Here is a 26,758-nt window from a genome sequence, read left to right on the forward strand (position 1 = left end):
GACAAAACCTGTATCCTATTAGGTAGGTCATAATGATTTAAATGTATGCCTTTTTTAACTAGAAGTGGTTTATACTGTTCATTGAGTTATTCCTTATAATCTTTCTTTTTTTTTTTTTTAAAAAAAAAAGCTTTTATATTGTAGTAGAATCTAAAGGCAATGTATTTTGTGAAAACATCCGCTCAATGTGCAGTGGCAGTCACAAAAGCTAACAGAATGTTGGGAATCATTAGGAAAGGGATGAATAATAAGACAGAAACTGTCATGTTGCCTCTTTATAAATCCATGGTAGTCCCACATCTTGAATATTGTGTGTAGATCTGGTTGCTCCACCTCAGAAAAGATATATTGGAATTGGAAAAGGGAAAGGGCAACAAAACTGATTAGGGGTATGAAACAGTTTCCATATGAGAAGATATTAATAAGACTGGGACTTTTCAGCTTGGAAAAGTCATTTAAGAGGGGATGTGATAGAGGTCTATGAAATCATGACTGGTGTGCAGAATGTAAATAAAGAAGTGTTATTTACTCCTTCTCATAAGACAAAAACTAGGGGTCACCAAATGAAATTCACAGGCAGCAGGCTTAAAACAAACAAAAGGAAGTATTCCTTCACACAATGCACAGTCAACCTGTGGAACCCTTTGCCAGAGGATGTTGTGAAGGCTAAGACTAAAACAGAGTTCAAAAAAGACCTAGATGAGTTCATGGAGGATAGGTCCATCAATAGCTATTAGTTAGGATGGACCAGGCTGCAAACAATGCGCTGAAATTGCCTGCCTGTTTGCAGAAGCTGGAAATGGGTGACAGGTCATGGATCACTTGATGATAATTTGTTCTGTTCAATTTCCTCTGAAGCACCTGATATTGGCCACTGTTGGAAGACAGCAGCATACTGAGCTAGATGGACCATTGGTCTGACCCAATATGGCCATTCTTATGTTCTAATATCAATTTGGGCTCCATTGTGTTAGGCACCGCACATGCAAATGAATCATAAATGATAATTCCTACCTCAATAAGGTTACATTCTAAAAAGACAAGAAACAAAAAGTGGATGAGATGTACAAGCAGGGAAGGGTGGACGGTGGGGCAGATAGGGTAACAAATATAATGCAATATGCAAATTCCATGCTTTGGGAAGGATTTGTTGCCGATAGATCTTTAGATAAATGTATTGTAATATGAAGCTCAGTAACTAGTACTTTTTTCAGAAAATGACATCTTCTGTCCCAGAATTTTACCTTCACTTAAAAAAAAAAGTCTCCAACCTTGATAGCTGAAGACAGGATGCCACACTGTCTGCCTCAGCCTGCGTCTTCAGCGTCTTTAGCCCCTGTGCCCTTTAATCAATACTGAAAAGCTCAACGTGTGGATTAAAAGCATATTAGTTAATTGGAAATGAAGAAATAATTAGGCTTCACAACATCTATATCCCAACTAATACACAACACTGATAGCTCAGACTTTGGGCCAGATTTTTTAAAGAAAAATATTATATGGGCACCTACCGAGATTTTTAAAACTGCCTGGATCATTCTGAATACCATACAAGGTTCCTATCTACAACTTTAGGAATCTATATACCTTTAAAAATCTGGCCCTTTACACTTTGTTTTCTCCCATGATTCTACAGATAGAAGGGAGAAGAACACTGCTTCACCTAGGTCAGCTCTTCCAGACTAATGACTTGAAATCATTCAAAAAATTGACCCAACATTAGAAACTGGAAAGGTCAGAGGCCCAGATCCTCAACAGCGTTTAGACTCCTAAAACCAATGAGGATCTGGGGCAGATTTCCTTAGATACCTTCAGCTAAAATATCTTCTCACTAGATCATTGACCAAAAATGTGTCAATCAATATAAAAGTTTGAAGATGAACTGAGAAGATAGACAAACTGGAAGAACAAAAGATTGATTACTAGGCTCTGCACAGTCCTAAATGATACAGAAATATATTTCTCTACCTACAAAACAAATAGAAGTTAGAATTTCAATGTACTAGAGAGGAAAATATCCTTATAGATATCCTACAAATGTCTCATTCCACAACCTCATCTTCAACATCATACTGAGAATTCCAATAAAAAGTAATCACGTGTTTCTCTATGCCACAGTTCCAGCAAAATGGACCCAAAATCTTTGCTGGGAAATTTACAGACAGATAGGTCACCACACCAACAATGCTACCCTCAGATCCAAAGTTTTTGATCACATAAGAAATTTCTTCAAACACAATTTATTATATTCTGAGAGCTACACTCAAAATCTACCCTCTCCCCACTCAAAATAAAACCACAAAAGAGAAATCTACAATTAAGATCTGGCTTAATAAAATAGAAAACATGGAATAAATCACTGAATAAGATATTCCAAGAATGGATTCAAGAAAGAAAGATTTTAGCAGAAGCTACTACTCACAAGCTGTGAAAGAAAGAAAGAATTAGGTAGTCAACATTTTTCAAATTATTTTTCTGAAAAATGTCCTTTTTTCTCAAAATGAATAGTTCAGCAAAATTTTCATTTCTTGAAATTTTCCTGCATTTTCTTCAACAAAAAATTTAAATATATTTGTGTTTTACATTTTATCCATTTTCCCTCTTTTCATTTCCCCCTTTTTCAGAAGCAAAATGGAAAAATGGGAGGCTAGAAGGGATGGTAAAAAAATGGGAGAAAAGGTAGTGGGGAAGAAAAAAAGAACATTTTTGATTTTAAAAGATCATAAAAGTTTCATACTCATTTCCCTTTGAAAAATTCTAAATGAAAACATTTTTGAAATTTTCAATTTTTTTTTTGGTCATTTTTTGTGTTTTGACCAGCTCTGCATATAATGTTGGTGATAAATTGAACATACCCCTATTCCCAGCTGAATGGGGACCTACAGATATAAGTAGATGTCACTATGTCCTTATATACATAAAATTTACTCTCATGTAATCGAAGATCTTTGAGGTGACCGCTTCACAGTCACATTCTTGGGATGTACCATCAGCACCCAACTCTAGTAGTGAACAAATTTCTGCTTTAAACAAATTCTTGTGAAAAGGGCTGGAGACGAGTAGTTGAACTGAAATGAAGTAACTATGTTGGACAGTCTCTAAGATCCACCAGACTGGGATTGTAATACGCCAGTTATCTAGGAAATTGGAGAGACTGTTTCCAAATGAAGGTAAGACAGCTAGTATATTTAAAGCTGGTATGGAATTCTCAGACGTCACGTCAAACTTGAAGCCAAAAGACCAGTGCAGAAAAAGATAATGATGCAGATATCCCATTATCTCAGGGGTTGTTGGGTTTTCACCTCTGCTGATGCTGAATAGGAGACTGTTTTTTGGTATTACTTCCTTTGGAAAGAACAGGAAGTACAAACTGGGTACATTTATCTCTAGTAATGAAATGTTGGTACCTCTCTCTCTTCCTAAGGGATTGAGAAATACCACTAGTAAATCTTTGTTTCCCTAGAACCTTATTTATTCTACAACTAAATAGCCCCACATCATCAAATGGGAAGTCTTCTATCCAAGTTCTTGTTTCTGCAGGAAGTCCAAACTAATGTTACCACGAGTGGTACTTCAGAGTAGTCACAGATGCTACAGCTCTACATGATCAGAAACATCAAAATGGACCTTTGCTAATTGGGGTTTGACCAGTTTTGTCTTATTTCTGTCTTATTTTTCTCCCGTAGTTTATATTGATATATAGATATTATTGTATGGTAGTTCACTATTCCAATACCCAATATGGGGATAAGTACATCTTTCTACTCAAAGAATCTACCTTCTTACACTCTATCAAAAGGGACAGAGTAAACTTACCCCCTTTAGCTCTTTGAACGACAAACATCACTACTAATGAATTTGGAGCTGGGTGGGTCTGGAAGAGCGATAAACCCTCCAGGAGGCAGCAAGAATAACTCACCTGCTTTTTTAGAAATTGCTCTTCCAGATGCTTGGTTTAACCAAGTATTATTTGCTGACTGTAATAAGCCATCTTAAACAGATAAGGTAGTCTTACTCCTAAAGGGTAAAACCAGAATGTTGAAAATGGAAGGGATATTTAAAGGTAGCAGTCATTCTTTCTGCAAGTTTGTGAAACTGTAGCGTATCTTCTAGGATGAAGATGGTGCACCTCCATTGTCATCCAGAGAAATCTGAATATCCAGACTGTACGGACTGAACCAAAGAGGGAGGAATCACCCTCCATGCCCAAGTGGGCAGAGCCAAACCCTTGCCCCTCCCATCGGAAGTGGGTAGGCGGGACAGAAAGTATAAAACGCAGGGACTCTGGCTTAGTTAGGGCCAAGACAGCGAGAGAGACAGAGGCATCCTGCTCACTTCAGGCTGCTGACTTTGCTGCTGAGCCCAGAGGTGCCCTGCTTGCCAGGGAGCCTGTGCCTGCAGAGAAGCTGCTGGGACTGCTGCTGGCCCTCCCAGGGAGACCGAGGATGCCGAGACTTAGGTACATCCCAAGGAAGTAACCCAGGGGAAGCCAACTCCAGTCGGTTTGTAGTGCTGTCTGAGACAAGGTCAGTGAGTTGTGGCTGGATTCCCTGCTGAACCAGTGGCAGAACACACCCCCACTGTTGGGCCCTGGTCTGGGACACAGTGGAGTCAGATGGGGCCGTCTTTCCTTCTCCCCTGGGGTGGCAGCTCCCCCACCAGAAGCCTGATCCCTTCGATTGCTTTGGTGCTCAGTCACCTACCTGAGCCCCATGACTGCTTTGGTGCTTACTTGAGCCCCTAGACTGCTTTGGTGCTTGGCCCTCGACCTGAGCCCCTACATAGCTGTTTGCTCTGTCCCTGCCTTAGGTCCCATAGCTATAGACTGATGTTTGCTCACTTGCCTGACCTTGCTTGGGGCCTGGGCCACAAATTGCTGTTTGGCCCTGCCCTTGCCTGGCCCAGAGTCCATAGATTGCTTATTTGCCCTGCCCTGCCCCGCCTGACGGCTGGAGCTCCCCTAAACTGCCTATAGGCTAATTCCCCCTGTCAATAGACAGTAAGATAGTGAGGCAGTGTGGCCCCCTTCCGACCCAGAGGGGGAGGAGTGACTGGCATCCCACTACACAGATCAGTATCTAGGTCCTGAAATTCAACAAGCCCCCAATTTTCCTTCAGTCAGCCTGTCTGGGATGAGAAAAAGACTGGTCTCTCAGTGCTGATGAGAGTGCCAGGCAAGATGGTTCCTGGTGTGGGACACTTCGTTTGAGCTCTTTTGGGAGGAAGCTGTCATGGTGGCCAGCCTTACTCAGCACTTTCAGGGTAAAACATTGGAGAAGGTTAATATGGCCACAGTGTCCATGGCCATGTGTTCCCATCCAGTGGGAAATTACCTATCATAATTTCTGGGTGAAGGAGGATGATCTCATGGTCTGACAGGTTGGAATAGAATTTCTATAATGTTCTCTCGGTTCCTTGATGTGTTCCCAGGGAAGGGAAGGGAAGGGAAACTATGAGTGTGGATCTAAGACCAGATCAGATGAGTCTTCCAAGGATGACAACAGCTTGATTAAGCAAAAATCCAAAAGGGGTCAAATACATTTCCTTGGGTAACAAGCAGGCATCCTAGGGGGCAGGTCACATATCTCTGGGGAGGTTTGTGTAGCAAGGCAAACAGGTTTAGCCTTATAACTGTTTCCCTGCCTCCCATCCTACCCTCCCTTCCATTCCCAGTGAAGGAAAAAGAGCAACCAACTTCTCCACCTTACATGCTTTTTTTTAACTTGAAGCACTGAGGATAAGTGCTGCATGAAGGACCCCGATCCAAAGACTAATCCAAATGAGGATTCAACACAATGAATCTGAGTCACTATAGTAATCATGGATGCTGTTGGAACTTCAAAATTATGAAGAGATTGTGATCATGGAACTGGTAGCCTCAGATTTGGGGCAGGGTGTGAATCTGCACTATGACCTTGCCCCTGTGGCTCTGACTTCTTGAGGTTGAAATCTTATGGGAAAGGTTTTGCATTTCAGTGCACAGAACTGGAAATACCAGATCATTAGGCATATGTTCTTGAGGACTGGCTCTTTCTGCAGAGGCTGACACCTACAATGCCAAGTATTTATGCTTGGTCAGATTCAATCTATGCAGATTCATCATGACCAGCACCTGAGGTCTGGGTCTAGTCAAGGAGGTACATACCTCTGCCAGGTCTCTGCTGGGTTTTTGAATCCCTGCCAGGCTCAGAGCTTAAGCTGATCTCCCAGCACTTATGGATTCCCGTACTTCAGAGTCAGAAGGTTTAGCCACTAATCTTTCTGCAATACAAAATGCCCTGAATGCATCTGAAGCAGGACAAATGCCAGGTCAGGGAGTACCTTTAGAACATGGTTTCTTTGTCTTTGATTCTAACATCATAGCTAAGAACCCATACATGTGTGCTAAGATCCTTTTACAAAAACAATAAATTAATGCCAAATTAAACTAAGAAGTTTGGGACACTGGGAACCATCAGGAACTTCTTTTCTCCCTGTCTTATAATACAAGAACAAGGAGATATTCAATGCAATGAAAAGGTGTCAAATTCAAAAGCTATAAAAGAATCATTTTTTCACAACGGATAATTGGAACTTGCTGCCACGGAAAGTCATTGACGTCAAGAACTTAAGATTCAGAATGGGATTGGACATGTATATGGATATCCTGTGGCAGAGAGGATACTGGACTAGATTAACCTCAGGTCAATTTGAGTGTGGCAATGCCTATCTTTCTATGAAAACAATTTTATTCAGTAAGACATGTCAGCATGTTATACTGGGATTTTGTGATGCATAAAAAATTCATGTACTTTGATGCGAAAGTTGAAAAAAGAACAAATTTAGCTTAGATATTAATGAACACTTTTTGATAGTATGGTCAAGCACAGAGCATAACAGCATGACTAATGAGGAAACTAAAGCCAATCAGTCTGTCTTTAATATAAGGTTCCATAAGTTCCAAGACTATCAAGAGGTCCTTCTTGATACAAGCAGGGACTTGAACTTGGTGACCTGAGAAATCACTTCCAACCTTATTACTATGATATTATCATTTAAGACTATTAATTATTTAAACCTTTAAAATGTCCCTCCTGCCACAATTAAGCAGAGCTTTTTACATAAGCCGTAACAATTTTCTCCCTTTCTTGTTTGGCATACAGTGGCTCCTTAGTTTAAAGGGTGAAAATAGCACATCCTATTATAAAAGTATGATATTTAACCTTTGTTTCCCACCCTCCCTCCTTTTCTGCAACTGGCTGGATCACACTCTCATACAGTAGTTTTCACATAAACAAAAAGCAAAAGGTATTTAAAAGTGCTTTAAAATATTTATAAATGCAAAATTGACCTGCTACGATACAATAGACCTGTATTTAGGTGGGAAATGTGGAAAGGCTAAAATACAGGAGAATGCATGCTGACACAGACAGTGGCCTGAAAATAAAGGACTGGGTGGCTAAGAAAAAAAAATCTCTAATGGTCATGTCTAGGGGCAATGGAGGTTAGGCCAGAGACTGGCAGCACATGGGGGGAGAATGAAAGGCTGAAGTAGGGGCATTGACTGGGATAGCAGAAATGGGAACATGGGATTTTGAGAGACATTAAGGAGATGCAAACAACCATGGATAGAAAGAAGAAGATGGAGGTGACAAGTATCCGTCATGCACCTACAGATGTTCACGCGTCTGGCTGTGCTTCCCCAACCTTGAGCTGCACAGCTCCCTCAGTTAAAACTAAGATTTTGATAGACAGAAAATTACCATGGTACATCTGGGATTGGGCTCTATATGTTATATTTTAGGGATTAAAACATTTCGGAGTGGTTTGAATACTTTCTTTATAAATGTTTTAAGGAACCAACTTTTGTTTGCCCTTATGGTCCTTTTATGACACTTTGAGGTAAAGAGACCACATACCAAGCTGAAACGGCCTGGGTGCAGGGAGTATAATGTGAGAGGTTGCCCCTGGCAAAAGATTCCAGACCAGCACTTCACCAACCCACCACCCAGCCCCTGAAGAGGAGCCACAGCTGTAGTTCTCTGTGCTTCAGTCATTTTCAGTTGCAGAAGAGCACATAGGAAGTCACAAAACCCAGAACACAAGTTAAAGTAGGCCTGAGGTTCCTGGATGGCCTGAGATGCTGAGTCTTTCCAAGAACATAAGAATGGTCACGTTGAGTCAGACCAATGGCCGTGTGACCCAGTATCCTGTCTTCTGATAGTGGCCAGTGCCAGATGCTTCAGAGGGAATGAGTGCAATTATCAAGTGATCCATCCTCTGTCATTCAGTCCCACCTTATTGAAGTCAGAGATATAAGGACACCTAGAGCATGGGGCTATGTCCCTAATCATCTTGGTTGGTACCCATTAATGGATCTATCCTGAATGAACTGATCTAATTCTTTTTAGAACGAAGCTATACTTTGGGCCTTCACAACATTTTTTGGCAACAAGTTTCACAGGTTGACTGTGCATTGTGGGAAGCAGTACTTCCTTATGTTTGTTTTAAACCTGCTGCCTATTAATTTCATTGGGTGGCCTCTGGGTCTTGTGAAGGGGTAGATAACACTTCCTTATTAACTTTCGCCGCATCATTCATGATTTTATAGACTTCTATCATATCCCTGCCTTTATTCATCTCTTTTCTAAAATGAATAGTTCCAGTCTTTTTAATCTCTCCTCATATGGAAGTTGTTTCAAATCCCTAATCCTTTTTGCTGCCTTCTCTGTATCTTTACCAATTCTCATGTATCTTTTCTGAGATGGGGCAACCAGAATTGCATGTATTATTCTAGGTGCAGGCATACCATGGATTTATATGGTGGCATTATGATATTTTCTGTTTTAACTACTACTTTACTAATGTCTTCTAACATTGTTACCTTTTCTGACTACTACTGCACATGGAGCAGATGTTTTCAGAGAACTATCCACAATGGCACCAAGATCTTTCTTCAGTGGTAATAGTTAATTTAGACCCCATCATTTTACATGTATAGTTGGGATTATGTTTTCCAATGCACATTACTTTGCAGTTATCAACTATGAATTTCATACACATCTTAAAGGAATAAGGGCCCAATCAACTGCAGGTGAAGTTTTGGAATGGTAAGCACGCAGTCTGAGAAAGGGAATTTCAAGAAGTATTGTGGAGCTGGCAAATTCTCTGTTTTTGAGCTAACTTGGAGCTAACATTAACTTTCAGAATGTAAGGTCCTGGAAGTTCATTTAAAAACAAATTGGATGCATTAAAATAAACTTAAATGAGGTTTTACCATATGTTTAATAAAGCAGTTTAAGGCTTGGTTTGATAATAAATTTCCAGACAAAGCTTAAAAATGACAATTTTTTTTCAAAATTAGTAACTCACGTCCTTTAAAAAAGGATATATAAACCCCTTTACTATCTGTTTAACTTCATTATTAGCTAAATCATGACTTGTTATATACATAATAAAACCCAATAAATTTTTGCTATATGAATGCAAAATTTTGTTTATTTTTATGTGCGTATTTTACTAGGAATGTAGAATCTGAATAATTATCAGGCTGTTGATTTTTTAACTGTTATTCAGTCATATAAACAGAGGGGAGAACTCCTTTTCTCCGTGCAATACGGTTAGCTCAACTTTAGAAATATTTCCTTATTCTCCCATGAAATATTTAGATTCTTGTATATAGTTTCTCAATTGTAAAACTGCATCAGTCAGTTTCCCCCCACCCCAGCCCACTCTGAACTTTAAATCAAGCAACTTCACAAAAACTCTTCTGCAAATCATGCACTTTCTCTATTGTTCTGCCCCTCTTCCAACCCTTACCTCTACCCCTGCCCACTTGCTGCATAGCTCCCTCAGATAAGGCCAGGATTTTGATATACAGAAAGATACCAAAGTGAGTTTGATATAACAGTTTCTTTTATAACCCATTTCACATACACATAAGTTTTGAAAATTTCACCTTCCATGCTAAACTTTTCCACCCATATTGTATGACCTGCTCTGCTCCCTTTGCACTGCAGGAGGGAAAAGCAATGTGATCTACCTTGCCAGGGATTCCCCTAGTATGGAGGTTTTGCCAGCAGGCTTAGACCCAGTATAGCTAGCAAATATTCCATCAACTCTATAGCCACTCAGGTAGATGGTGGGAAATGGTTGTGGCCAGAACGTTCTGCCCTCATCACCACAGCTGGCACATGGGCTCTTTGGGACTATGGCCAGCCATCCAGCATAGTTTACAGTAGCTCCTAGGGTCTAGACTAGGGCCATGACCAGCACAGAACAAGGCCCAGTTTTTAGCAGGTGAACATGAAGTGACACTTTTTGGATAGGAATTTGGTCCATGCAGAACAGCTATTTTCAGACAATGTTCTACTATCAGGCCAAATATTACTGCTATTCTTTTTTGAAGGAATTTGTGCTAAGATGATATATGGTTTGGTTTTGAATAGCACAGTTATATACCATGGATACCACCAAAAATGGAATTTACCATCCACAGTAGTTAAATTTACACAGTACTTGCATTATTTCTCATTCTAAGTATAGCGAATGCCACACCTGCAATGGTGCAGTAGTCATTCATACTTTAATGGCACCCACTGTAACTCCAATTTCTGCTGGTTTTTAATAATGTTTTTCATTTATATTTTGTTTAAATGTGATGAATTGGATTATATTGCCCATGAAACTGACTGATGTATGTGACTAACATTTTAGTATTAATAGGAGCAGGAATCTTCTCATCATAGCTCTGCAAATGCTCTTAATCCTGACCCTGCTAATTAATTGCTGGTTCTTTGGTCAGTAGGCACTGTCAATTAGGTTAACTATGTGATGGTTATATATCAGGATATATATCAGATTCCAATAAATTAAGACCACAACCAAATTATCACTTGTGATGATAGACCTATCTTGCTGTTTTAACTAAATTGACTTATGTCCCCTCTGGTACCAAAGTCTACCCTTATCTGCCTCCTATCCAAAAATATAGTCATAGAACATGCTAGTTTGGGAACATTCCATTATTCTTTATTACTTTCATTTAATACAGAGAAATAAGTGTTATGACCTGTTTGTTAATAAAGACCTTTTAAGGATATTTGCATGGGTACACACAACAGATTCTGAGCTACCGTGTTAATTCAAGTTTATACAATGCTTCCATTAGGAAAATAAATATCTTTGAGCACATTAATCCAACATATCAATATAAATGTAAATATTCTTTTATTAAATTGTTCCTTTAAATAAAAAGAAAATCTCAGTTCTTCAAACTAAGCCAGTTTTTAACATCAGTGAGTCAAAGTAGCTAAAAACACTCAAAACACTATTCCCGACTGAGAATAGTTTAAATAAATTTTAAGGATATTTAGGCTAATGATTTGTATAACAAATTTCAACCCAATTTAGAATTGTTTATAAGGCTTTATAAGAAAAATAGCAACTGACTAAATAATGGCACTATTTGTTTCGATGAGATTCATTGTACCATAATAAAATCTTATCAAATTAATAATTTTATCACAGCTAATATGATAAGTATAAGTAAATATTAATATCACAGAAAGAAAGACTGTTAAGACAATAAGTCTGGTATTTTATTGTTATAGGAATACCACTCATACTCATTTTGGCTCACTGTCAACCTGGCCTGGGACTGTAAGAGAAAAGATGAATAATGCTACCTGCACTGTAAAATCATGAGGTATGTGCAGGTAAATTCCAATTAGTATTCCACATGAGAAAGTGTACAGTGTTTCAATCATAAAACAGGCACTTCCTTTGGATCAACCTAAATCCCATTAGTCAGCTCACTTTCAAGGTGAATTCCTAAACTCGTTTCCAGTTGATTATATACAAAAGCCATGGTTGAGTTTACACTGAGAATTGACTTCTTAAGTGGAAAGGCCAATAGTGAAGGTAATCCACAATACCACATTACCCATAAAGCAATCTTCTTTTGAATGTGTTCTGAGACAAACCAACACTGCCTGTCCACTCAAAATTATTAAAGGCATTTCCTATACCCTTTTATTTCCTTCACTTCGAGAGATCATGTGTTACGTTAGCCAATTAAAAATGTGAAAATATGCAAAGTGACAGTTTCCCAAGTCTATAAGGGCTTAAAAAACCAGAGACAGTAATTTAAGGAAAATCTTCGGCAGTTGAAAAGAGCGTGCATGCCAGAAAAATCCTAACACTCTTTCATTGGTATGTTCCCTCAATTAGAAAATTAGCATAGCTTTCATTATATCACATTGCCTGAGGTGAGTCAAATTTATTTATGCTAAAACACAGCAAACAAGGAAGGGTTGCCTCATTGCCGAAAAGAGCTCTTAACACACATTTGCTATGTTCTCTTAAGGAATAAACAAATAATAGAGGATTTTACCTACCCAAGTATCTGTTGGAAAATAACACAGCAATACAAAAAATTTCCAGTACGTTCTTGGAATGTGTAGAGGACAACTTCTTTTTTCAGAAGAAGGAGGAAGTAAGCATGGAAGCAATCATTTTAGACTTGATTCTGACTAAAAGGGAGGAATTGGTAGTGAAACTCAATATGGAGGGCAACTTTAGTGGAAGTTATGATGAAGCGATAGGCTTGATGATGCTGAGAAAGGAAGCAATGACAGCAGCAGAATAAGGCCAGTGGAATTTAAAAAAAGCAGATTTTAAGAAACACAGAGAATTGGCAGGAATGGTCCCATTGGAAGAAAATTTAAGGGAAAAAGGAGTTCAGGAAAGATGACAGTTTCTCATCTCAGAGCAGCAGTTCCCAAATTCTGCCATATTGCGCACAATCAACATAAAATGCCACCACCTGTAGTACCACCATCAATTTTTTAAACAGACTATGTATGAAAACCTAAGTGGTGTTAAAACACATTGTATCAATAGACTAGCTATGTATATATAAAGCTGTAATTTTGCAAAATATTAATAAATTCATTATAAACTTACCACATCTGAGATTTCTGGTATGCCTTTAATGAGAGGAATGTGCTTGCTTGACAGAGCGAAGTTGGTAGATATCTTAGTCGGTGGAGATCTGGTGAAATCTTGGGAGGTGTGGGCGGCCAGCGCGCTGCTTGGGGCAGAAGCGGCTCCCAGCCACAGCACTGGGTCCACATGAGAGAGGGGTGGAGTGAAGGGGTGCAGCCAGGAGGGGGGAGTGGCCACTGTGCTGTTTGAGGGTGGGACCGGCCAATAGTGAAGGTGGTTCCTGGCCAGCCACTGTGAGTGTGTCCAGGAGGGGAGCGGGACAGAACAGCCAGGCCGCTCTGGGTGGCCCTCCAGCAGCACAGAGATATGGGTAGAGCATGGACACCACAGGCCCATATAACTCGCCATCTATGGTCAAGATGGCAGAGTGAAATGATTTTTTAAAACAATTCTGCAGTCTTAATTAGTAGGTGGATGCATACCATTGGGACCCACAGTTTGGGAACCACTGATCTAGGAGGTAATAAGTAATAGCGTCCATGGATTTTTCAAGAATAAATCATGACAAACAAGCCTAATTTCCTTCTTTGATTTGGTTACTGACCTAGTGGATGGGGGAAAGCAGTAGATGTGATATATCTTGATTTTAGTAAGGCTTTTGACACTTTCCCACATGACATTCACATAAAGAGACTAAGGAATATGGTCTAGATGAAATTATCACAAGGTGGGTGCACAGCTGGTTGAAAAAAGTACTCAAAGAATAGTTATCAATGGTTCACTCTCTATCTGAGAGGTTGTATTTAGTGTAGCAGTTCTCAAACTTCAACATTGCACTGTGACCCCCTTTGGACAACAAAAAATTGACATGACCTCTGGAGCGCGGACTGAAGCCTGAGCCCAAGCCCCAGCCCCCCAAACTGGGGGGCAAAAGGAAAAGTCTGAGGGCTTCAGCCACGGGTGGGGGGAGGGGGGGGGCTTTAATCTGACCTCCGCCTGCCAGGCCTGAAGCCGAAGCCTGAACCCTGCCACCCAGGCCTCGGGTTTCAACTTCAGCCCCAGCAAATCTAATGCCATCCAGTTTTGTGCAATGGTCATTGTACTGTAAATCCTTTGTGTACAATTCCTTTTCTGATTGATGGCTTCTGATCCCCTCCTGGGTGGAGGTGCCTCCTCTGCTATTATTAGCAAGCTTATAACACATTGTAATAACAGCAACATCGCATAACTTGATGCGTACTAGTGATGTGCATATTTTGACAGAAAAATGGGTTTTAGCAGATTATGACCTTTCATTAGATATCCTAACTGGCATGCTTAATATGAATTATTACAACTGCACAGAAATAATGAACATGAGGTTCACAGAATGCTGCTTTGGGGTACAGTGCCATACAGTCATATTGTAGCGCTGGTACAATAGCCAAGGAGGCACAAGCTCCAGAGATGAAAGGTACATCCACAGCTACAGAGCAGGTCTGATTTAAATGGCTTAGTGCTGTTTGAGAGATAAGTTAAGTAGACATGGAACCTTACATGTTTAAACATTTTGGAGCCAATCCTCAGTTGAGGATCTATCTCATAGACTTTAAGGCCAGAAGGGACCATCATGATCACCTAGTCTGACCTCCTGCACATTGCAGGCCACAGAACCTCACCCACTCACTCCTGTAATAGACTCCTAACCTCTGACTGAGTTATTGAAGTCCTCAAATCATGATTTAAAGACTTCAAGTTACAGAGAATCCACCATTTACACTAGTTTAAATCTGCAAGTGACTGCATGCTGCAGAGGAAGGTGAAAAAACCCAGGCTCTCTGCCAAACTGAGCTGGGGGGGAAATTCCTTCCCAACCCAAAATATGGTGATCAATTATACCCTGAGCATGTGGGCAAGACCTGCCAGCCAGACACCTGGGAAAGGATTATTTGATGTCCCATCACTGACCATTGGAGATATTTGCTGCTGGCAGTCACAGACTGGCTACATGACATTGTAGGCAGTCTCATCACATCATCTCCTCCATAAACTTATCAAGCTCAGCCTTGAAACAAGTTAGGATTTTTGCACCCCTTGCACCTCTTGGAAGACTGTTCCAAAACTTCACTCTCTGATGGTTAGAAACCTTCATCTAATTTCAAACCTAAACTCATTGATGGCCAGTTTATATCCATTTGTTCTTGTGTCCACATTGGCAATGAAGTTAAATAATTCCTCCCTGATATTTATCCCTCTGATGTATTTATAGAGAGCAATCATATCTCCCCTCAGCCTTTTTTTGGTTTGGCTAAACAAGCCAAACTCTTTTTGTCTCCTCTGATAAAGTACATTTTCCATTTTTCAGATCATTCTAGCAGCCCTTCTCTGCACCTGTTTATGTTCTTTTAAATACAATATCCAGAAGAAGGGAAGTGCACAAATAAGTTAATTAGTTGATTATTGAGGAGTAATAATCTTTTCCTTTTTCTACTTAATCACATCAGTTGTTTAGCACGTTAAAGGTGTACCACGGATGACTTTTTTTAAAATAGATTTTTTGCCCCTCTTTGCTCCTTAAGGATGTTAAATTATGCACCCACATAATGAACATGCAAAGTCTGACCCTTCTGAAGAAGGGGGGAACCAGGTCCAGAAAGGAATATGTGTGAGGATATTTGAGAACAGTTACCTCCCCCCTGTCTTCCTGTCTGATAGCCTGAAAACAGATTGTGGCATTTAATACAATTGTTAAGGAAGATGGTAAGCAGATCCAGCTGCAAAGTTTCTCTATCAGTGACAAAGTTGAAGGAAAACCTCAGGGAACAATCAGGCTTCCTCCCAGAGGTATTTTTCCCTTAAACATGATGTTGACTATCACTTTCTCTTACCTGGAAATGTGACATTCAGTCACGGTGCATTTCTTGCTCTGACAAAATATCTACCAAATCGGTCATCTACTTTGTACTAGTTCTCCCCAGTTTGGTCAGATAAGATATTATAGTGTCACTGTCTGGAAACACTTGGACACGCATCCCCTGAGGAATAATAATTTTGTTGAGAGCTCACCCAACTGTGAACAGTTATTTGTATTTATTGTACTGTCATTGCCACTCCCACCCCCATTCTAATTTCCCCTTTACCAGGATCCCTTTAAAAAAATCACTCAGTTTCCAGTCACCTTCTCTTTACCAGACTGGCAATAGAGTTTGTCAAAAAAACCCAAACAACTCAAAAGTCCCAAAACAGTCTTTCAACAGCACTACACAGTCTTTTCCCTAGCTTACTGCTAGGCCCTCTGCCTCTGACAGTGCCAGCCTGATTCCTCTCAGGTGAGGCTCATCTTGTAATCAGGGCTGACTTAGCCCCAGGCTCTCCAGCCCAAGGGTGAGCCACCCTGTTACATTTATACATACTGAAATCTCTAACAATGATCTTTGAAGCAGAATCAGTAATTCTAGAGAAAGCAGGAGTTCCAACAAGAGACAGTTTCCACCCATGTATATTATGCCAAGCCGATCTGCCTGCAACAGGCAGGTAATTGAAAATTGATTTTCAATTGGAGGCTTCTTCCTTGCTCCTATGAAATATTTTGAACGTTTCGCTAGCTCAGCATGGCCATAATGCCACCTCCTCAGTAGCTGTGCTAAATATTTCATGGTTGTATCTGGCACTAGTAGCACTTCCTGGTACATATTTTTATTTGATCCCTTCTTGGAGGAGGGAATGTTTAAGCTTAGAGCCTTGATATCTATTATAAATCTCAGAAATTCTAAACTAGGAAAACAGGCTAATAGACATTTCTAAATTTACCAGACATTTCAGTGCTTTTAACAGGTGCATCATGGCAGAGATCTGCAGTTTCAAAAACTCTTGTGATTGTGTTGCAATTATTGTGTTGTCCAAATTGAAAGGCATTGTCAGTCCCAGAGGCATTAGTGGTTATATGACTTGCTTCATAAACACGGGGAAAATAGGTTAACCGTTGTTACTTACCATTGGTACAACAATCCTTTCCTGAACTACCTTAGGAATTTTGGGTGACATTTTGGCCCCAATGAAGGCAATGGCAAAAATCCCACTGACTTCAATGAGGCCAGGATTTCATCCTTTCTATAATTTGAGTGCATATGCAAGCTGATTAATGCATTGCTCAAATAAAGCTTTGATTTTTTTTAATGCTTTTCTTTTTTGGTCAGAAAACACACTCAAACCATGATATTCATGTCTTTTGGACTAGCCATATGAAACAATGGGGCACAGAATGGAAATGCAATGGCAGAAGCTTCAAAAGGAGGGAACATATCTTCCATGTGTCTGACCCTCAGAGCATCTGGTGGAGAAAGCAGAGGAGAATGTGTGATATCATACTATTGCCCTCACTAATATTCTGCCCCTTATGGATTTTAAGGGTGAAGTGACAGCCCGTACAAATTTAAATTCTCACTTCTCCCTTTCTCCTAATTTAGCAAGCGGCCTGATTTTCAGAACTGTATAACACACAAATGAACAGGCAAAATTGCATCTGTTTTGCATGCACAATTATTGCTACTGGATATACCTCTAGTCATTCCACACATACAAATGACAAGATATGCATCAAACTGCCAATTTGTGTTCACAATTACTAGTATTATAGTAACTCTGAGTTTAGATTAGGTGTATAAATGCACACACGCATACATTTTTATGTATGTATTTCCATATGCATAGTTCTAAAAGTCAGATCAAGTATATTTTTTTGTTTTCAATGCTAAATTAGTTCTTTAGGCTTCTCCACTGTATTAATATAACTTGGAAATAGTGCTGGACTACAGTATGCAGATGTCTGACTTTTCTATACTGCGAGGTACCTCCCAGTTCATTAAATCTCCCTTGTTTAATCTCTCGGAATGGTCCAAAATGAGTTAAAAAAGTGACTCATCCTTTTCATATCACAAAGGATAAAAACGTGGGCTTTTGCATTTGATTCCCTATTTCATACTAAAAGATAGAGAAGAAAGCTTTTCCTTCAGTTTCATCAGGCTTTTCATCTGTGAAAAATAGTTACATATTTGCTGTTTTCTCTATTCCCCAACCCTCTTTCCATACTCATTGACCATGGACTTTAAGGTCAGAAGGGACCATTATGATCATCTAGTCTGACCTCCTGCACACCACAGCCACACACCCTCACCCACAAACTCCTGTAATAGACCCCTAACCTGTGAGTGAGTTACTGAAGTCCTCAAATAATGGTTTAAAGACTTCAAGGTACAGAAAATCCACCAGCAAGTGAACCATGTCCCATTCTGCAGAGGAAGGTAAAAATCCCCAGGGTTTCTGCCAATCTGCCCTGAGGGAAAATTCCTTCCTGACTTCAAATATGGCAATCAGCTAAACCTTGATCATGTGGGCAAGACTCACCAGCCAGACACCTGGAAATAATTCTCTGTAGTAATTCAGAATCCACCCAATCTAACATCCCATCACAGGCCACTGGCATATTTACCAAAGATATTTACAATGATCAGTTAATTGTAAAATTAGGCTGTCCTATCATATCATCCCCTCCATAAACTTATCAACCTTAGTCTTGAAACAAGTTAGGTTTTTTGCCCCTACTGCTCCCCTTGAAAGGCTGTTCCAGAATTTTACTCCTATGATGGTTAGAAACCTTCATCTAATTTGAAGTCTAAACTTCCTGATGGCCAGTTTATACCCATAAGTTCTTGTGTCCACATTGACAATGAAGTTAAATAATTCCTCTCTCTCCCTGGTATTTATCCCTCTGATGTATTTATAGAGAGCAATCATATCTCCCCTCAGCCTTCTTTTATTTAGGCTAAACAAGCCACGCTCTTTGAGTCTCCTCTCATAAGACAGGTTTTTTTTTTCCTTGGATCATCCTAGTAGCCCTTCTCTGCACCTGTTCCAGTTTGAATTCATCTTTCTTAAACATGGGAGACCAGAACTGCACACAGTATTCCAAATGAGGTCTCACCAGCACCTTGTATAACGGTACTAACACCTCACTATCTCTACTAGAAATACCTCATCTGATGCATTGTAGGACTGCATTGGCTTTTATCACAGCCACATCACCTTGGTGGCTCATAGTCATCCTGTGATCAATCAATATGCCATAGTCCTTCTCCTCCTCTGTCACTTCCAACTGATGCGTCCCCAGTTTATAGCAAAAAATTGTGTTAGTCTATAAATGCATGACCACTATTAAATTTCATCCTATTTCTAGTACTCCGATTTACAAGGTCATCCAGATCTTCTTGTATGATATCCCGGTCTTTCTCTGTATTAGCAATACCTCCCAACTTTAGTTAATCCACACGCTTTATTAGCACACACCCACGTTTTTGCCAAGTTAAGTAATAAAAAGGTTAAATACTCATAGCTGCAAGAAAAGAAAGATGTTTCATAGAAAGGCAGTGTTTGTGCAGGTTAGTGTGATTTGCACTCTGTAAATTATTTAAATCCTTCTACCCAAGATCTACTCTTGCAAGTAATGGAAGAGCAAGCACTGGAAACATAATACATTATAATAGAATTGTTCCAGCCAACCACATTAGACCTTCAGACATAATCCTCAGGGGTATAACCTAACATATTAAACTATACAAGGCATATTTAATATCAAAATAGGACACTCCTGACAGATGAAAGGCCTGGAGGCTTAAACAAAACTGTCTGCAACCTTTCTCCATCAGAGTAATTTGAAGTGCTTAATTAATTCTTGGCATTCCTTTGGAGGCAAAATAGTCACACACATTCATACAAATGTAAGAAAAAAATAGAAAAGAATAGAGGTAAAAGCATGCTTTTGTTGGCAAATAAAAAGGTTATTTCCTGTTAATGGGAAGAAGGACTAATTTTATTTGAACTTGAATTTTAAACCATTTTAGCTACAAAGTCACATGCTGTAGCAAATGATTTTTCTCTATCTACTTGCATTGTCTATTTCATTATCACACAAAACAAAACAAAACCAAACTTTGAGTTCTGTGGGTGAAATCCTGGTCCCAAAGTCAATGGCAAAACTCCCTGTATCTCAGGAAATTGTAGCATATATCTGTAGCTGTAATATCTTTTGGACACATTGAAGCAATTTTGCTGTGACAAAATGGAAATGACCACCACATAAAAGCTTAAATCTCAAGGGGTTACCTAAACTTGTGTTATAAGATCATATATATATATCAAATACTGTAGCAACTTATGCAAATTTCCCAATATTTCCAATCTTCTCTGCTGTCTGAAAAGTACAAAATCTCACAGCCAGACCTAAAGGTCTGGAAAGAGGCTGAATTTAGCAGGTTGGTGCTTGGTTTTTTTTTTTTTTTTTTTTATGTGTACCATCCTTTCTTATTAATGATTTTACACAGTGATTAACATGTTTTAAATTTACCAACTGAGGATCAGACTCATGTTTAGAATCCCAGCACTTATTGCAATGCTGAGTTGCAATCTCAGCTCACAGATACAGATGGCCCAGATGACAGACTCTCACTTCTAGCCTCACCTACCATATGCAAAGATTTTAACTAAATCATTATTAATAATTGGGGTTTAAATATTTTATGCCAGGACTTACACAGTTTCTGGTGGGAATACTCATTTACTGAGCTATGACTTAAATTAACAATTCAATTCTAATGTACAGCAATTCACACCTGTTCAGCACCAAGATGATCTTAATTTACAAGGTGATAGCTTTAACATATAATAGCCCCCCCAAAAAAATCTTACCTGGATAATGTGTTTCAGTTTATCAATGATTTGATTTATTACAGGATCTGTTCCTTTCACTTTTACTTCTGGATTTGCAGACTGAGCTTTGATTCCATTGCCAACCACACGATGGGTGTAGCTAATATAACAAAAGAAATATGGTTTAGTAAACTGTTGAATGGATTTACCTATAAACAGAAAATTGATTTACCTATAAACACTAGCTGACACAACCTCAGTTGGCATTGCCTTTCCATTTTAAAGACAGAACGTTTATTTTGTCATTGTAGGATTTGTTACAAGAAAGTTACACATCACGGTATAATTGATAAATTTTACAAAGGTGTGATATGATTTTTCCTCTTTTATTCTTTCTGAACATTTTGTAATGAAAAATAAGAAGTGTGAAAGGTCAAGATACACCTCCATGCACATTATTCCATTCTGTGGTGGTTGTACTTTTTTAGTTTGTTAAGGGCAAGCTACATGGGGGTTGTCTCTTGCTCTGTAGCTCTGTCTCAACAATATTCTGCTAGCAGCTAATCAATAAGGAAGTAAAATAATCCTGTGGAGAGACTATCACAGAAGTGTCCAATGCTCAAATCCCACCTGCTAGATGGGCATGTCATGGGTCAGCATGGCAAATTCAAATCCTGCAGAATCTCAGTTTTAATTTTAAACAATTTCTAGCTCTCTAGAGAACTTTCCAAATATAAAGTGAGCATGAACAGGTAGTATTATCTGCCTGAATTTATAGACATCCAGAAACAATAGCTTTGAGGGGGATGGATCTCTTTCTTTTGTTGATATAATGGGGATGTTATAAACTCTGAAGTTCCATGAGGATACTTTAATGTCAACAGTCACTATTTCATTGATGATCACTTTGGCAGGTGGAATAGAAGAGAGGGTGGGAATGAAACATATAGACGCGTAGCGTCAGAACCGGGGTCAATACCAGGATCCAAGCCAACGGTCACAGCTGGGGTCAGGATCAGGTGCCAAACCAAAGTTCAGAGCCAGGGTCAGGGGTAGAGTATCGGAGCAGGGACCTGGAGCAAGGTAAGAAAGTAGGAACCAGGAATGACTCCAATGCTCAGCTGTCTGCCTGGAGGCAGATCATCTGCTCATGCAGTGCTGATATCTGTTGGGGTACAGGAAACGCCACTGAGTCCATTCTCGCTGGGCCCACTTGGAGGAATTGGTAGTAGTCCAAGCAAGCTGTAGGGATCAGGGCATGGGTGGTCATGCCTAATGGTTAGAGTCAGAAGCCATAAATGGGAGCCAGGGTTAGAGTCAGGTGCCAAGCCGAAAGTCAGAGACAGAGGTCGGGCATAGGAGCAGGAACCTGGAGTGAGGCAGAAAGGCAGGAACTGGGAACAGATGGGGTCTGGGATACAAATGAACTGAACAGGCTGGGAGGCAGGACCTGGGATGGCAGGAAGGAGTCAGGCAAATAGGCAGGGTCCACAGTAGCATCCACCCAGTGATTCACTCCATTAGTCAGGCACCTTCATGTGCTTCTTTCTGGTTGGAGTAGTGTGTCCCAACCAATGAGAAGCTTCCTGGATGGGGACCTTTGTCAGCTAGAGCTTTGCCAGTCCGCTTCTCTACTGGTTTGGGTGAGGTGGCATCCATAGTCTAAGCATTGCCTGGGGAGCCAGGGTGGCTAGGTTTGAAGTCCAAAATCCCTCCTGTGAAGATGGGAAGGTTAGGGAGAAAGAGGGGGGAAAGAGCAGAAAGAGCAGAAATAAAACTGAGCATGTTTTCCCACTGAATGATGCTCAGTAAGGGGCTGAATAATAAATTATAACAACTAAAAGTACAGTTACTACACAACAGCCATATTACATACTTGTTACTTGTGCAAATATCCCACTGACATCAGTGGGCAGTCCGCTGTGGACAGAAGGTAGCGTGTACTCCTAAATGTACACCACAGCCCAAGGGCCATAATTAAAAATGGTATGTCACCTTTCCCATAGAATGAGTTTAATATCTTTGTGCTAGTGGAATCCCGAGCCCTCTTTCATTCTCAAAAAGGGAAAAGAACTTGCCTGTCTGGTCATAATGGAAAATATTATACTAGGATATTTTTCAGTGAGCTAGAATTTCTGCAAAATATTATAAAATTTGAACTCACACAGGGGCACTAGATTCAATGGTACGCTCCAGCTGACTCATCCTGCACCCACTGAACAAGTGAGTTGAATGGTGCAGAATCAAGGCCTAGCTGTTTGCACCTGATGAATCCAGTTCATTTTGTTTTATGCTGAAAGGACTGAATGAAAACTCAGCCTTCAGAATTTGGCCCTGCATGAATTGCTTTTGGATGGACTCTGTCAAGGTTAAATGTCTTCGGTATTTGTTCAAGTTCACTGTAGGTAAAGATAATATTAAAATGACATATATTTGGTAATGCTGAGCAGTCAGGAGAAGTAAGGCTTAAAGCTGTTCTATTGGAATGTGATGTTTGAATGTTTTTAAAGCAATATTGAAGACACTATAAAAGTTTGATGTTCTTTATACAGTGACATTTAGGTTTGTACCAGCCAGTGCTTTGTACCCAGGTACATATTTGAAAATATTTGAAATGATCTTTTTAATGGAATGCATGTAACTTATGCAGCACAGCTGCTAAACTTGGGGGACTATCAAGATAAATGAGTTTAGCAATATAATAAACCTTGTAGTTAGTCCCATTACTGGGCCTCCACCATCCTGTCCTCACATGAGAATTAAGAGAATGGGGGAAGACAGCTGTCAACTTGCTGTACCAGACATTAGGAACCCCAACCGCATTCCCCAGCAGTGTTAGGGGATGCCTCCCTCTAAGACTACTTCCAATTCCAGTTTATCAGGTAACTAGACCAACTATGGAATGAGTACCTACATTAGCAACCTGCCACCAGGAAGTGCCAGCAATTACTTTGGCTGTCTCTCCCCCGCTCCTCCAGCCACCACCACCTGGGTTCCCAAATAGTTAATTCCTTCCCTAACATCAGCCATAAATATATCCACTCTCCAGTTGGAGATGTGCAATTCATCATCCCTAAAGAAGATGTGTACCAAATAGCATGTGGTATTTTCGTGTGTAATCACTGATCCTTCCCATTCATGTATTTAGCCATCTCCTGATTCATACCTTTTCTAGCCTTGCCAATGTTGGGGGGGAGCTCATGGCTCCCCCACCTTACCCTCCACTGCAGCGTTTCAGACCAGTTTACAGTCACTCTGGATCTAAATGGCTCTGCCCTAATGATTAAGTTAATCTCTTTACAAAATCCTATCCAGATGTACAACAGCCATGTCTGCTGCTTTCTGCCTCATCGTCAAAGTCTATCAGGGGCCATCAGCTGGACCCAGAGCATGTCTCTCTTGCGAAGCTAGCTGTGAACTTCCAGGGGATCTGGTAACCTGCCTGTGTGCCCAAAACCCACATATCCGAACACTGGCTCTCATGACCCCTTCTGTTGCTCCCTGTAGAGCACCCCGCCATGTATGCCAACTCAGAGCTGCCTCTCTGCTGAGCTTCCGGGAGGAACTATTCATCTGTGGGCAAAATGCACAATATTGTGCCCACTCATCAAGTCATAGCGCTTATGACCCATACACTTGATCCTGAAGGAAAGGATAAACAGGAAGAGTTTGGTACACAGATACACCACAGAATTATCCTTCTCAACAGGGGCCCCAATACCCTTGTATGTATTTGGAGGCCACCACTGATAGGCATCCATAGCTGTGCTGTGGATGTAGCCACTCCAATCCTGATAAAATGGGATTCCAATTCACCAGGGAACCTCAACAGTACATGCTCTTTGACATCACCATGAACTGAAGTTTCCTTTTCCAACTCAATTCCCCTTAAAAAAAAGAATGGTCTGGCACCAGAAGCTTCCACATTAGGCAAGTCTGTACTGCTTTAACAGAGCCAATCCCAACCTCCTCACACACTTGTAGTACAGTGACACCTTGCCAGCCCCTAATTGTTGTTTTTCCTTCTCTCTCTCTCTCTCTCTCCTGCCCCTTGTCAATCAGAGTCAATCTCCACTGATACCCTGGCTGCCTCTGTTGTGACTCTAGAGTTGTTGTGTATTTTATGTCCTGCCTAGCTTGCTGTAGCTAACAGAGCTAAACTATTATGGGATAGCTCAGCCAGTTCAGTCTGCGTGTGTTTACATCACCCTGTGTTCCTGTCTGCCAGTTTCTCTCTCAGTGCAAGTAACTTCCAAGTATCCAAACATAACATGAGTGATCTTCAGCCAATTATTGCTGGGACCCTTCTGGTTACTTTGAGGCTCCTGAGGACCCCCAACCTTACATGGATCTCTGTTAATCTGTTAATCCAGGAGTAATGGGGGTTGGGGGGGGGGTTGATACCCTTGCCACGTGCATAGGGGACAATCTGAGTCCTACTGGCCAGCCTATCGGGTGATGCTTCCCTCTCACTCCCACCTCCTTGAGGGAGCCACTACCTCTCTTTCTTCCCGAGTCCAGACAAACACGCCATACCTTGGTTACTTGAAGTAATGTAAATTTTAAATCTTTCAAGGTTTCTCGCGCTGGTATATAAAAATAATCAGATTATTTTAACAGGCTTTGGATTACTCTACTAAACTTTGGATGACAATGACCCAGCACTGACATAACTTAGAATGTATCCAAATATGGGGCAATGAAAAGAAAAAAAAACTCATTTGGACTGAATGAAAAGGATATTATCCAATTTGGCAGGCTATCAAAGAAAGGTTTTTTTTCCAATCTGACAACATTAAAGTTAATTGTCTTTGTGTGCCAGTTCACAGCGCAAGTGCTGAAAAATCCTTTTCATGTTCTGCTGCTTTGCCAAATGATACATGCAGGAGCACGGAATTAAAAAAAAAATGTTCATTTATACAGCATGCTTCAGTAAAATGATCTCTATAGAACAAAATCTTTCCCACAGTGGAAGCCTTAGAATATTCTAAGTTCTATGAACGTTTATTAAAAATTGTGGGTTTGAATATTTTATACACAAACTATCCTTTCATTTTGCACATTTTGTAAATAAAAAAACTGATAAGTTGAAAGATGCATTGAAATCTTAAGTTTCTTTCTTTGGGTGTGTACAGAGACAATTCTACAAAACATTATTTGGTTGATACTGGCCTTAAAGATAAATTTATAAAACTTAACATTGCCCTGTGAAATTTCCCATTGTGCTTCAGGAAAAAAGGCACTTTATTCTGTGCAAAAATCACAGATTTTCTTATATATTCTTTTATTTTTCAAACATTATTCAATTTAATTAACACGTCTATAAATTTAAGATCCACAGACATTTTTAATGTGGACTAAATGATCTGTCAAAACTAAATGAGCTATTAGGAATCTTACCATGCTACATAAAACTTCATCCCTGTAGACTTTCATTTACATGCAGAATATGTTCCCCTCAACTTGGAAAAATATGTGAAACATAGACTACTGGTTGAGAGACTTCTCTCATTATAAAGTTTTAATAAGGCATTAATCACTTTCTGTTACTTTTATTTCTAATATTGAAGCAATGGAAAAAACATTTTAAAGATCCCCAGAGAGATAGCTTGACTTGAAAAAATGTAGTTCAGATTTGAATCCCGGGGTGGGGGCGAGAATGACAAATTTCTTGTTAGAGAAGTAGTAGACCCGCCATCTGTGCTCATTTCTTCTGTGGAAGCATAGTAATGTATCACATCAGTTTAACAGGCAGACTTGATCCCCAAATGCTATTCATTTTCATCAACACTGGAAAAAAGTAAGCACCGATACATTTGTATTCTATAAACATGTTTTAAAATGATGATTAACAAGTTTCCAATTCTCAGAGTTCGATATATGAATATTCATATACATTTCTGATAAATATCTATTGTAGTTATGAAAATAGCTGGTAGATGTTTATATTTGATTGTACCAATATCCCAGTTAGCAGATAAGTTCAGACCCTATTAGCTATCACTTATTTCATAGTTTACCCAGTTTGAAAGATTATAAAATGTATGTGAACTCTCTTAAGAATTAGCCATTTTAGATGTGGGACCACTGCACCTTGTATTTTCTTGCCACTTCAGATTATGTTCTGCATTACATCGTGATGACGGCAAAA

At 39.8% G+C, this 26,758-nt stretch overlaps 1 protein-coding gene across 1 annotated transcript in view; it reads right to left on the reverse strand.

Moving 5' to 3' along the window:
* GPC5 (glypican 5) overlaps window positions 1-26,758 on the reverse strand; it is a gene marked incomplete at its 5' end in the record, with an annotated part of 634,518 nt that overhangs the window by 309,998 nt on the left and 297,762 nt on the right. Inside the window, one exon of the mRNA XM_067536868.1 lies at window positions 20,647-20,767. Within this exon, the coding sequence (XP_067392969.1) occupies window positions 20,647-20,767 (121 nt within the window). The remainder of the gene's footprint in view (window positions 1-20,646; window positions 20,768-26,758) is intronic.

Source organism: Emydura macquarii, unplaced genomic scaffold (genome assembly GCF_026122565.2).
Source record: "Emydura macquarii macquarii isolate MOO-44397 ecotype Brisbane River unplaced genomic scaffold, CSIRO-AGI_Emac_v2 contig_3671, whole genome shotgun sequence".
NCBI classification, from domain to species: Eukaryota; Metazoa; Chordata; order Testudines; family Chelidae; genus Emydura; species Emydura macquarii.